Source organism: Pongo abelii, chromosome 18 (genome assembly GCF_028885655.2).
Source record: "Pongo abelii isolate AG06213 chromosome 18, NHGRI_mPonAbe1-v2.0_pri, whole genome shotgun sequence".
Lineage (NCBI taxonomy): Eukaryota > Metazoa > Chordata > Mammalia > Primates > Hominidae > Pongo > Pongo abelii.
Genome location: NC_072003.2, coordinates 26,492,404 through 26,506,315, shown reverse-complemented (window position 1 = coordinate 26,506,315; position 13,912 = coordinate 26,492,404). Strand labels below are relative to the sequence as shown.

The following is a 13,912-nucleotide window of genomic DNA, read 5'->3' as shown; positions in this document are numbered from 1 at the left end:
TGTTGGGACTAAAAATAAATTTCCGTATAGAAACGGTGTGACAAGTGGTGGTGAAGTCCCTTGGGCCAGCCTTCAGGATCCGGGTGAACTTAGGCAGCCTGCCTTCTGGGTCCTGCAGTCAAATTGCGTGCTGCTGAAGGGCTGTGTATCGAAGGGGAATCTCTGGGGTCTGCCCTGGAAAAGCTTGTTCTACTCCCTTCCTCTCTTCTCATATCTGCCAGGGCTTTTATGTTGCCCTGAGGTGGCCTTCTTCAGACAGTTTTTCCCTTCAAGGGGCTCTGGCTTCCCACATTTCTTTCTGTATTCCTTTCAATAAAATCTCTTGATTCCCTTGGTATGGCTGATGCCTCTATTCCTTAGGAGTTAAGGGGAAGAAGTCTGTTTCATACAGGTGTTTGAGGGACCAGCAGCAATCCCTTAACCTCCTTCTTGCGTGATTCTTTATTGCCCTAAAGTAATCTCTGGGTGATGAAATTTTTAGTGGTGGTACAAAGTGAAATGAAAGCACCACTGTTCCAAAAGTAAGTAATAGGCGCTAGGAAAATACAGAGGAGCCACAGCAATCTCCCTGTATCTGGCCCAAGCTGCCCAGAACGAGAGAAATCTCTCAGATGAGATTTCAACTCGGCCTTGCTTTACTCAGCCCGTAAATCACAAAATGATCCCTTTCTGCAAAGAAGTGATCATGAGAGCCGGGTGGCCAATGTCAATCTTGTCACTGGAGCAGCCCAGTGCGTTCTGACCTGTTGCCTCTGCTACCCGCCTGTTGGTGGGGAGTGGTCCTTGGTAGGAGTCTAGGTGCTGCTGGTGAGATTGATGGGGAGATAAGATAGCTTTACAGGCGCCTGCCACACACACACACACACACACACACACACACACACGCACGCACGCACACTGTGCAGCCTTCCAGCCAGGCACACAGATGGTGACTGTCCCTTTCCAGGCTTAGTGCTTCCAGGATGACATCATCTCTTTCAGGAGCTCCCTTGGATACACCCAGGCTGTTCTTGACTTGAAGCTCAGCCAGGGAGAGGCCCATCTTTTATCAATTGTGTCCCCATTCGTGCTCCTAATCAGTCTCTCCTTACCCTTCAGAATGTAATACTTGATTTCATTAAGAGATTAAGGAAAATCTGTGTCCTAGGAATTACCATTTACTTCATTTATATTATTTACGCACACTCCACTGTATGCCTGTGGCACTTTGGTTTTATTCACTCCAGAAAGTCACCCAATTTCCGTGCTGGGCATTCAGGAGAGAGAGTTAGGAACAGCAGCAGCTGCTCCCACTCTATCCTGCTGGGAGCCTTTCCCCATAATGAGAACCATCACAAAAAATCTTGGACTAAAGACAGTTGGTGGTCTCAGAAATGACGGAAAACAAAGAATCGTGAGAAGAAACTGCCAACAAAGAGCACAGACCTTCCTTGGCAACTCGCCCCTACCTCCTGCCCCACCTCCCACCCCATTCGCCTCTCCCTTCTGCCCCGCTCACCCCCTGCCTCCCGCCCCGCTCGCCCCCTGCCTCCCGCCCCGCTCGCCCCCTGCCTCCCGCCCCGCTCGCCCCCTGCCTCCCGCCCCGCTCGCCCCCTGCCTCCCGCCCCGCTCGCCCCCTGCCTCCCGCCCCGCTCGCCCCCTGCCTCCCGCCCCGCTCGCCCCCTGCCTCCCGCCCCGCTCGCCCCCTACCTCCCGTCCCGCTCGCCCCTATCTCTCGCCCCGCTCACCTCTGTCTTCCACTTTACTCACCCCTACCTCCCTTCCCACTGGGCCACAGCTTTCCTGGGCTCTGAACTAGGTCTTGGGGATATCAGATAATTAAACTCAATCCTTGCCCTCAAAGAGTTTAGAGATGAATGGGAGCATCCAGCGTGTGCCAGTATGCTCATTGCTGTGCCAAGAGAACGCAGTGTGCACAGAGGAGGGAGCATTACAATTCCATTGGTTCCCTCAACTATGACAAGTTATTGCCCACTTCTCAGCCATGGAAACTTGTAAATTTATACTAGATTTCCAAAACCTGACTTGTCTCATTGAACTGTCCTCCGAAGACCTGGTCACTAAAGACAGGGTCACCCATCCTTCAACAGTTGTGGAGCCCCTGCCATGTACCGGGCACTGTGCTAGTGCTAGTAATTCACAAATGAAGAACACTCAGTGTTTTGTCCTCACCGTCCAGTTGGAGGGAAATGAGACGGCATGTGTTAAATGCAGAACGGAAGCAAGAGCCCTTTGGGAGCTCTGCCATTGGCTGATGGCGCAGAGGGCTGAAACCTCGCGGGGTCCCTGAGGCCTCTCCTCTGCCAAGCCTTTCTAACGCTCCTGTGAAGCACTATCTTCGGGAAAAAGCCAAAGTCAGATTTGCCTTCTGGGAAGATCATTCCGCCAACCCTTAGGAGGACAGAGTAAGTAGAACTTCGAGGACTAGAGGAAGGGAAGCCAGTTAGTTGGAAGCCTGCTGCGATCCAGGCAAGAACTAGTGAAGACTGGAAGGAAGGCAATGGCAGAGACAGGCCACAGTTTGACAGATAAGAGACCCAACCAAAGTTACTGGTTGGCTCAAGCAACAGGAAGAACGAACTTGAACTCAATGGCAGAGGCAGGTAGCTGCTTATGTCAGCAGTTCCTCCTGAGGAAGATCGTATCGCTGGGATGTATTTGCAAGTACAGGCATTTCTTGACCAACTCAAGGATCTGTTTTTGAAATAGTGAGTGCATCCTAAGAACTGCTATGTCCAAAGCAATGTTTTCATAAGAAATTATAGTAAAGGAGAAGGCAGGGAATTAGCCACGTTTGGGATATGTCATAATGCGGTTCCCTAGTTACACATGTTCATGTAATTCTGTACATATTTAGATGGGTAGGATGGGTGGTAAAGTTGGGCTAAGGAAAACAGGGTGGAGGTCAAGATTCCACTTCCCCAGCGGTACAAGGGGTGGATTATCATATGAAACCTCCTCTAGGTGTTTGTCTTTCTCGAAGAGTTTGGAAAGTGCCAGCCTCAATAGATCTCTCTGTAGCACCTAAACCACAAAAATAAACCTCCCAGTGCCATCAAACACAAGCACCACACAGGCTTGGCATGTAGGACAGGTGAGCCCGTGGGTAAAGAGGCGTGCAGCGAGCTGCTGTCACTGTTCTCCAGGAGCCAGCCAGCTGCTATCCTGCCTGGCGGTCTCTCTGATGGTGGTGCTGGTGGCCCATGCTGGCATTTGACTGTTCTACACCCTGATGCTCATATAGCAAGAAAAGTCTCCATAGAAGGTGCACAGTGTTCCGGACTAAACTGAGAGCTGCCCCTATGTAGGCTGTCGGTCATATTAGGGAGATGGCATGTTCTGGCACTGTGAGTGTTCAGCAGGAATAAAAACACTGGGTTTTTTTAATTGTGCACCTGAGGTCCAGCTCACTCCTCAATGATGGAGGGCATCCTTTCATTGCCTTACAAACTGGACCTTAATTCAGTCTGTCTCATGAGGATTATCTTAGAATTTAGTAAGGAGCAATCTGACTGCTCCAAGAAGAAAGTTCCATGCAAATAGCTCAGGGCATAATGGTCATTCCTTTCATTACAGGATTTTGTCCACAGCTGGGAAGTATCTGTCTGATTCCTGCAGCCCCCGGAGCCTGGCTGCTTTTCAGGAGAGCATCTTGACAGACAAGAAGAGCTCTGCCAAGAACCCATGGCAAGAATATAATTACCTCCAGAAAGATAACCCTGCTGAATATGCCAGTTTAATGGAAATACTATATACCCTCAAGGTATGAGACCAAATGGATGGCATTCTTGCAAATGAAAGGCTTCCTCTCATCACTCACCCTCTCCCTCTCCGGGATACAGGCGGGCCCTGTGTGTGGCCCTGGGCTGTGACGTACCCTGCTACTACTTCTCTGTCTCATTTATGTTGGGATTTTAAGGAGCTAATATATTAAACTTGAAACCGTTTGAGATACAGATGTAGAGGTTAGAAGAGATGGATCTTTATTACTGATAAAAGCCAGGTTAGAGAATGTGGCTTTAGGCCAGGTGCGGTGGCTTACACCTGTAATCCCAGCACTTTGGGAGGCCAGGGTGGGTGGATCCCCTGAGGTCAGGAGTTTGAGACCAGTCTGGGCAACATGGTGAAAGCCAGTCTCTACTAAAAATACAAAAATTAGCCAGGTGTGGTGGCACGAACCTGTAGTCCCAGCTACTTGGGAGGCAGAGGTGGGAGAATCACTTGAACCAGGGAGGCACAGGTTACAGTGGGCTAATATTGTGCCACTACACTCCAGCCTGAGTGACAGAGCGAGACTCCATCTCAAAAAAAAAAAAAAAAGGAAAAAAGAGAATGTGGGTTTAGATCTGCGGCTAGGGGGACTTGCTGTAATTCACTTCAGAATGAAACTTGTCAGCCGGTCAGACAGAGCTGGACAGCCCCTGGCCCTGTTCAGGGTCAGCCTCCTGAGAGGGGACCAGATGTGTACTGCTTGCAGGCAGGCAGAACCTGTAATAGAGGATCCCAACCCAGGATACCAGGAGGAGCAAGAGAAGTCACTACTCTTTCCTAAGGGAGGAGCCAGGCTGCAGAGTCACCAGGAGTCTACCCAAGTACAAGTTCTTCCACATGGGACCATGAGGACTTGGGGATTGGTGTTCCCTCCTGGTTTTTTTCTTTAAACTCTTAGTTTGCCTGCCATAAAGCTGCCCTTGACTTTGAGCTTTGAGCCCCTTGGGGTCCAGGGACAGGAGAACTTCCTAACAAGTGGAATGAGTCACATAACTCCTTGGGAATGGCCTCCAGGGTCATAAGAAGACCATGGGCATCCTTTGCAGAACCGTCCCCCTCCCTCACTGTTCTGGCTTTAACTTCACTCTTGGTGATAGACAGAGGAGACATTGCTGTTCCTGGAGCACCAGATGCAGTGGAAAATTTTTTTTTTTTAGATGGAGTCTCACTCTGTCACCTAGGCTGGAGTGCAGTGGCAGGATCTCAGATCACTGCAACCTCCGCCTCCCAGCTTCAAGCATTTCTCGTGCCTCAGCCTCCTGAGTAGCTGGGATTATAGGCAAGCACCACCACACCTGGCTAATTTTTGTGTTTTTAGTAGAGGCAGGGTTTTACCATATTGGCCAGGCTGGCCTCGAACTCCTGACCTCAGGTGATCTGCCCGTCTCAGCCTCCCAAAGTGCTGGGATTACAGGTGTGAGCTACCGCACCTGGCCAGATGCAGTAGAAAATTATCCAGGGCCTAGAGGTCTGGAATGAACTGCACAGGGGGCCTGGACATGTCTGAGGCTTCAGTGCTATTCTCCCAGGGCCTCCCCATCTCTTTGCACCTTGACCCACCAACTGGTTGCCTTGAGCTTGACAAACACTTCTTAAAGCAATTCTGTAAACTCATTCATCCATGCTTCTGTGATTAGGTTAAAGCAACTCTGTTTATCTTTATTGCTAATCTGATTTATGTCTGTTGTAATCGGTTCATTTATAATAACAAAACTAAGGTTACACTTTCCATCTCCATTTTCTCAGCCTATTTGGAATTCCTTGGGACTCATGGAGGTTGTACATACTTTGGCTTTCAGCCAAGTATATTTGACCTGACCTCCCCGGGAATTAGGGCTCTGTCCATCACTCTGATTTATATGTGAAGCTTCCGATCTTGTTTCCCCCCTCTTTCCCACCTCCTCTATCTCTGAGGGATGGTCACAGGTGAACTTTTCCTAAACTGCTAGTCCGTGAGCTCATGTTAGCCCAAGTGCATCAGAATCACCTGGGAAAGTGAATTTAAAATATAGATTCCTGGGCTCCAACCCCAGTGAACTCTGATGCAGTAGTTCCGGGGTGGAGCTTGGGAATCTGTAATTCAGCATGTTCTTGAGAAGGGCCTGGGGCACAGCCAGGTTTGGGAACCACTATTGCATAGAACCCCCAATTCTCCTGTGAGTTTTCAAAATGGTTAACTAGCTAATACTTGGGTTGGGTTTCAGGCCTAACAACTGCTTTTTGCATTTTCTTGTCTTAGGAAAAAGGGTCAAGCAACCACAACCTGCTGGCTGCACCTCGAGCAGCACTAACTCGGCTTAACCAGCAGGCCCACCAGCTGGCTTTCGATTCCGTGTTCCTGCGCATCAAACAACAGCTGTTGCTCATTTCCAAGATGGACGTGAGTTTCTCACTGACCACATCAATTTTCCCTGGGTCCTGCCTCCAACTCAAGCATACTGAGTGTGGGCTTAACCCTCCCTGTTCCAAGAGCTTTGGGAAGATCCCGCTTTAACTTTCCCAAGCCGGAAAGAGCCACTTTCCAATTTCACCTCATTGCTTAGCATGAATTTCTTATCTTTATTGTAGCTACTCTGATACTTTATTCACAGGCGGTTCTCAGGATTATTAAAATTGCTTGATTAACTTTCCCCATTTGGAGCAGCAGAGAAGTAATAGAGATTATGTGCTGCTTCATAGGTTAGGCCAGGTCAGAAGAGCTAATTGTCTTTTGAGATTGAATTATTTTCACACCACACGAAACACTTCCGGAGAATTGGTTCTGGAACTTTACTCAGGGGAGTGCCTTATCAGAATTGATCTTGTGTTTTTGAGGGGGGCTTTGGAGGGTTCTGTTCCTTTCTTTCCTTGATACCTTTTCTATTTGGCTGTTTCTAGAATCGACTCACTTTCCTTTCCTCGCACCCTCTTCTCTTTTCTGGTTGTCCGAATTATTTTTCAAGGCATTGCCTATTAATTCTATTTTCTCTACTTGCTGTCTTTGCCCTGCTCCAGATCTCGTTAACTTTCCTTTTAGGTTACTGGGCGGGACAGCCCCCTGGTTAATGTATCTCACTGACCCTTCAAGGCCATTTGGATTCCAGTTATGGGCCTTTAATAACCAAGAGATCTTTTTACAAAGTGACAAGAACTCATCTGGCAAAATCAAACGTGCTCTCCTTTCTGCCACGCTCTAGAAAGCCTGCAAGGCTGGGAGTCCAGGACTCCTGCATGGTCTCAGTCAGGCCTCACCCCCTCACTGGGAGTTAGGATTCCCATCCATAAAAGGGCTCAGTTAAACGACATGATCGTGAGGTTCCTTCTTCCCTTGAAGTTTGTGATTTTCACTCTCTATGATTTTTCTGTACAAAATGCCATGAGATCTATTTCAATCAGATTTTGTATTTGTAACGCAGAAGGGGACGTAAAGTGGAGGAGAGCTGTAGCAGAAATGTGGCGGGTGCCATCACGTGGCTGAGTTATTCCTTCCTCCGTAAGCCTCCGTTTCCTCATCTGTGTGATGAGGATACAGTAATTCTCATAGATTGGTGAGGATTAAGTGAGATTTTGTATATTGATAGAATTTAGCATAGCACTGGCCACAGAGTAGATGTATAATAAGTGGTAGTTTTCTTCTTTTCTGTGATTCTCATTTTTAAGAAGAATGACTTACTTGATTTTTTAAAAATAAAAGTTGTATAGGTATTTATTTTTAGAAACTCAAGCAATACAAGAAAATACAAAAAAAAAAAATCTAATAAATACCTCCAAGATCCCACCATCGAGAAATAATCAGCATCAGCAGTTTGATGTCCAGCAACCCAGACATCTCTTTCTGCACGCCTGTACATGTTAAAGGCTGAGTGGGCATCAGTGGATAGATCTATAGGAAGAAATGGAATTATACTATAGTGCTGTTTTTGAGAAAAACAAGATATGCACAATATAATTTTATTTTAATTTAACCAGAAAAGAGACACTAAATGAGTCCAAAGGAATTATTGAACTTGAGACATTTTTCTTTTCTTTTCTCTTTTTTTGAGACTGAGTCTCACTCTGCCACCTGGGCTGGAGTGCAGTGGCACGATCTTGGCTCACTACAACCTCTGCTTCCTGGGTTCAAGTGATCCTCCTGCCTCAGCTTCTTGAGTAGCTGGGACTATAGGCGCCTGTCACCACTCCGGGCTAATTTTTGTATTTTTTGGTAGAGACGGGGTTTCGTCAGGTTGCCCAGGCTGGTCTTGAACTCCAGACCTCAAGTGATTCACCCACCTCGGCCTCCCAAAGTGCTGGGATTACAGGCATGAGCCACCAAGCCTGGTCGAGATTTTTTTTTTTTTCTCCACAAAAGATACTCATTCCCCAGAAGCTCTCTCCAAGGTTATGAAAAAAAGATTATGAGTATGAAGAGATTGGAGTTGCCATTGCTTTTTGTTAATCCTGTTTCCATTGCAGACAGATACTGATACGTATGATCCATTGAAAACCGAAAGGATTAGCTTTCTTTGTCTCTCTCCTGTCCCCTCCCCCACCTGCAGATTGGGTTGTTTGTATTATTTTTATTTTGTCAAGCTGACGGTACTGACCTTCTGTTCTGAAACCTCAGTGCTTCCCGGCTTAGTTCTACATTTAAACAGGGGTGGTGCTTCCCCCATCCTTTTCCCTCTACTTCTGCATTCCAGAGTTCATTATGATGGTGGAGTTCCTGGGCGCTTGGCCCTACCTTCTCATTCCGGCTTCACCACAGCACTGCGGGCCCTTGGGAATGGGCGCAGGTGGCTTTGGAGATTAGGAGGAGCACTCCGAGGGTGCCAGCACACAATACCAAGGCAAACACTCTGGCCTTAAGGATTTGAAAATTAAACCCTGGTCATCAAATGTTTGTTTTCAGCATTTGCTGGTAAATTCTATTGCCCTTTTATATTCCGAGACTACAAACCAATGCTATATTTGATTTCAAAATAGATTATTGAAGTTTACCTATTTTACCTGGTGACAGATGGATAGAAAAGCTCATTTGAAGGACGCTTTAAATAAATTTTGAACAATTAAAAAATGACTTGCAGCATTTCCCTATTGCCCTCAAGTGACATTCTCTGCTGCTTTTTTTTTCCCCCTTTTTTTTTTTTGAGACACTTGCCTCTGACACTGAGAGCTCTGGAAGTGGGAGGCAGCACTCATGTGTCTGCAGGGGGGAGAGGGGAGGGGCCAGAACAGGATGGGAGGTGTGGGGGTGTACAGGGTGGGAGCATGTCAGGGGGCTTTGCTTCCCCAAGTAGCTCCCTTCTAGAGAGCAAGGAGCAAATCTTACATTTCTTTGTCTCTTCTCTGCACAGCCTAGCACAAGACACTCGACATCCTGGGTACTTGGTAAATGTGGATGGTTGGTGTGTTCCTTCTCGGTGGATTTGGAGTTAGCTGGAAAAAAAAGTAGGCTCTTTTGAGACAAAAGAGCATTCTCAGGCAAGAACAAAGAGTCTAGAAAACTGTAGGACAGGGGTTGGGGGCACCTGGGGTGGGGAAGAAAAGAGCTCATTTACATCAAAGAAAATGAGACCAAATCGAGTGGGTGCTAGAGAGCATGGGGAGGGCTGCTGAGGCTGAGCCTGGGCTGGGAGCCCAGAGTTGGACATGGTCCTTCCTTTCCCGGAATGCTACTTAAAGGATCAGGCAACCGGATCCGGCATCAGGTGGCTGCAGACAGCAGTTCCTACATGACCGCCGGAGTCACTCCCGGAGTTCAGCCAGAAAGGGCCTTGTTTTCCAGGCTGGCTTTAGAGTGGCTCAGGTTGGAAGTAAGAAGTGAGATTTCTGTGTGAAGGTGTGCCACGCTGAAGTCTGTGAGCACATGTGCACGGGTCCTTTACCCAACTCTATATAGACTGCTGGGAAGGCTCCCACAGCAACATGGAAGATGTTTCCACTCCAAATGGCAAGAAACACGTGTTGGTGCCGAGGTTCTCCTCGCACAGGGGGACTACAGAGAGGCCAGAGGGGCAGCTGTTGGGGTTTGGAAGTGCCGTCCCATCCCCGTCCCTCTGAGTTCTGATCAGTTGAGAAACAGATCCAGAAGGTGGTGAGAAATAAAGCAGCAGCTTTAGTTGAGGTAAAGCAGTATTGCCGACGAGGCTTGGCTCTTCCTGCAGCCAGAGGGGCTTCCTAAGCCTCCCTCCCAGATAAGGGACTGACATGTGGCCTCTGTGGGGGACCTCAGGGTGCCCTATTCTCCTTAGGGTGCCAAGGACCCATGAAGTAGTGAGGCTGTCTGCACCCAGCACCTCTCTACACAGTGGCCCCACTACGCAGAGAAACTTGGACCAAAAATATCCAGCTTTCTCCTGTCACGGTCTCAGCGAGATAAATGAAAGGGATCAGTTCCCAGCCCACAGTTCAGCCAGTGTGGCAGTTCCTGTTTCATGGACCTGCAGGAATGCGGAGAGAGAAACCATTGCCTTCTGTATGGTGGGCTTCCAGGTGAAGCTTTAAAGAAGAGAAGCCCCTGCCTGCTGAGTGGTGGAGGCTCCAATGGTCAGCTCCAACCAAAGACAGTGCCTCTGGGGAAGGCCACGTTCTTCTTGTGTATTTCTGGGTGGCGTCTTCATGGCTGCCTGGCTGCTAGGTACTGATTGTGTCCTCTCCTTCCACCCCTAGAGCTGGAACATGGCTGGCATCGGAGAAACCCTCACAGATGACCTGCCTGCCTTTAGTCTCACCCCTCTCGAGTACATCAGCAACGTAAGAGCTTCTGTGTGCTTCTCTGGAGTGGTCCAAGCCTTTCAGACCTTCCTTGTCTTTTGATTCTTGCCCTTATAGTCATTTCCCCATGGGTGCTATCTGACCCTTTTGGGTAGCCTGTGCTTTGGGGTAGTCTGCACCCAGATCCTGGAGTTTAAGAAGATCAGCAGAGCCACATGGCGATTCCAGACCCCGGCACATTCTCACTCCTTCACCATCTCTCCCTATATGAGATGTGGCCAGTACCTGAGGGCGTCAGAGTTGAGAGTCTAATAGGAAATTCTGACTTGGGAAGACAGGAGGCAGGTGGCCAATTCTTCTCTGTGACTTTCAGAAGAGTAGTGTGTGTTTGTGGTTGTGAATTCAAATTCAGCCAGCTTTTAGTGATCACCTACTATGTGCCAGGATCTGTGTGGAGTGCTTTCATGTTTAACTTCATAGCAACAAACAAATCTCTTCAGAAGAATTGCAGTTATAGAGGCTTAATATTAAAAGAAAACAGAATAAACTATGCAGGGGAGTGGGGGCACGTGGAGTCCTTGCTGCCCTCCCCATTCACCCCTGGGAATTGACAGTCACCCAGACACCCGCACACAGTCTTTCCTTCCGTCCTTCCTGCAGTCTAGCTCAGGTGCTCTTAAATGTCGGTACGCACAAGAAACACTATAGAGGAGTAATATGTGCCAAACCACACTCACCTCACACAATGGGAGATTTCTGGGACTTTTCAAGGTAACTTCTGCCTTATGCTCTTGCCCTATAATCCAACCCGTATGTGTAAATTGTCACTCTGCCGAAATAACTAGAAAGGCATTTAAAAAGTATTATAAATGTTAGGCTGGGCATGGTGGCTCATGCTTATAGTCACAGCACTTTGGGAGGTGGAGGCGAGAGAATTGCTTGAGCCCAAAAATTTGAAACGAGTCTGGGCAACATAGGGGGACCCCGCCTCTACAAAAAAGTAAAAAATTATCCAGGCATGGTGGTGTGTCCTGTGGTCCCAGCTACTTGGGGTGCTGAGGTGGGAGAATCGCTTGAGCCCAGGAGGTCGAGGCTGCAGTGAGCTGTGATTGCGCCACTGCACTCCAGCCTGGGCCACACAGCAACCCCCTGCCTCAGGAAAAAAAAAAAAGTACATGTTGTATAATTGCAAGAAGTGCATGACAGTCCCTCTGGCAGGCAGTGAGGCGGCTGGCTCTCTGCTCTCTGTTCATTTGGGGCAGTATCAAGTCTAAAACAACAGTCATTTCCCTTCTATTTCCCAGGGCACCTGATACCCTCTATTGATGAAACTGTTAAGATGTGGGTTGGTCTTTACAACCCGTGGGAATAATCTGATTTTATTTTTATTTATTTATTTATTTTTGAGATGGAGTCACGCTCTGTCACCCAGGCTGGAGTGCAGTGGCGCGATCTTGGCTCACTGCAACTTTGACCTCCTAGATTCAAGTGATTCTCCTGCTACAGCCTTCCGAGTAGTTGGGATTACAGGCGCCCACCACCACACCTGGCTAATTTTTGTATTTTTGATAGAGACGGGGTTTCGTCATGTTGACCAGGCTGGTCTCAAACTCCTGACCTCAAGTGATCTGCCCACCTTGGCCTCCCAGAGTGCTGAGTTTATAGGCATGAGCCACCGTGCCCGGCTGAATGATCTGATTTTAGAACGGAGATAGTATGCTTGCAATCTAAATTGATTCAGAAAATGATGGTGCTTGAAGGGACCTGAGAGGCTACCAAGTTGATTCTAAGGTTGAAGAAACTGAGGTCTAGAGAGGGAAGGAGGGCTAGGAGGAGTTTCCAGGCCCGGGCCCTTCCCTGCCTGCTGCTGTCCTCCTGAGCTGTACGGAGGCTGATGACCTGAACCCAGGAAAGGAACACCTAATTGAACATGTACCCTGTGCAGAGACAGTGCCAGGTTGGTTAGTGGCTAGGCCAGATCGTGTCCGTGAGACGGGTGTGGCAGCCCTCCTTCACAGTGGGAGTGGGGCCGGGAGGAAGCAGCGACTTACCCAGTGGCTGCTGTGTTAGGACGCCAGCTGCTTTACGTGCATAGCACACGTACTAGTTCTACTCTCACAACAACCTTTTGAAGTCATATGAGGTCATCCTCGTTTCCGTGATGATGATCCAAGGTCCTGACAGATTAAGTTGCCCAGGTTCTCACAGTGCTACGTAGAGCCAAAACTCCACCCCAACTCTGTGTGACCTCAAAACTTTTCATTTTTCCCAAGTCACTGAGTTAACCCAACTAAGATATCAAGAAATATTGATTGCATATGTGAGAATAGTAGACAAATACCCTCAGGTGGGATGATAAGCAGCCCTTTCCATATTGATTTCCAAAGAATGAATAGAGACAAGACCCCTGAGAGAAACCTGCACTGTGAGATCCATCTAGGAACCCCAGCAATCCTTACAGTCTAAGGCCAATTGATTGAAGTTAGAGATGTCAGATTATTGAAATTTTTCACCTAAATGATACTTTGCCTTGTTGGTGAAAGCCCTCACCCACACAGAATCATGTGAGCATTGTAAAGAGATGAAATAGGAGAAAATGCTTTGAAATTTAAAAACAATATATATGTAAGGTAAAACTGAGTCTGTGGACTTAGCCAAAAGCTTATGGCTACAGATGAAAGGTATACCAAATATAGGAGTATGTCTGGGGTCTTTGTACATAGTAGGTGTTCAGGAAGGGCTTGTTGAGAGGAATTATTACAGTATGGAGAAATTCCAACACCAGAAATCAGCATCCTTCTCTTCCCCCAGCCTTGGGGAAAAATGATGAATTTTTTAACACTTCAAGCTGAAATTTACAGTAGCTGTTGTTATTAGTGAGGTAAGTGGCCACTTGCTTACTTTGGGTGAAAGATTATACTAAGTACATGAAAGAAAAAAATGATTTATTTTACCATCTGTGTACCGCTTATAAAGGGACACCAGGCCAGGCGTAGTGGCTCACGCTTGTAATCCCAGCAGTTTGGGAGGCCGAGGCGGGCGGATCACCTGAGGTCAGGAGTTCGAGACCAGCCTGGCCAACATGGCGAAACCCCGTCTCTACTAAAAATACAAAAAAAATTAGCCAGGTGTGGTGATAGGCACTTGTAATCCCAGCTGCTCGGGAGGCTGAGGCAGGAGAATTGCTTGAACCCAGGAGGCGGAGGTTGCAGTGAGCTGAGATTGCACCATTGCACTCCAGCCTGGGCAACAAGAGCAAAACTCTGTCTCAAAAAAAAAAAAAAGAAAAAAGGGACACCAAACTAATAATGGATGTTTACACTTACACAGCCAAACCATATTGAATGTTTGGAAAGAAGGGCATGATCATCTTGCAGTTCTCTGGTCTGGGTAGATTTTCAAGTCTGTGTTAACTTCTGAACACCACACCCTGAAAGGAGCCCGCTGTCACATAGACATGTGTGAG

At 47.8% G+C, this 13,912-nt stretch overlaps 1 protein-coding gene across 2 annotated transcripts in view; it reads left to right on the top strand.

Annotated features, from left to right (window-relative positions):
• The window catches only part of COG7 (component of oligomeric golgi complex 7), a 62,585-nt gene that overhangs the window by 42,491 nt on the left and 6,182 nt on the right, over positions 1 to 13,912 (top strand). For both annotated transcript variants that reach the window (XM_054533012.2, NM_001131322.1), the window contains 3 exon segments: positions 3,577 to 3,763; positions 6,011 to 6,151; positions 10,402 to 10,485. In XM_054533012.2, coding sequence (XP_054388987.1) covers positions 3,577 to 3,763; positions 6,011 to 6,151; positions 10,402 to 10,485 — 412 coding nt within the window.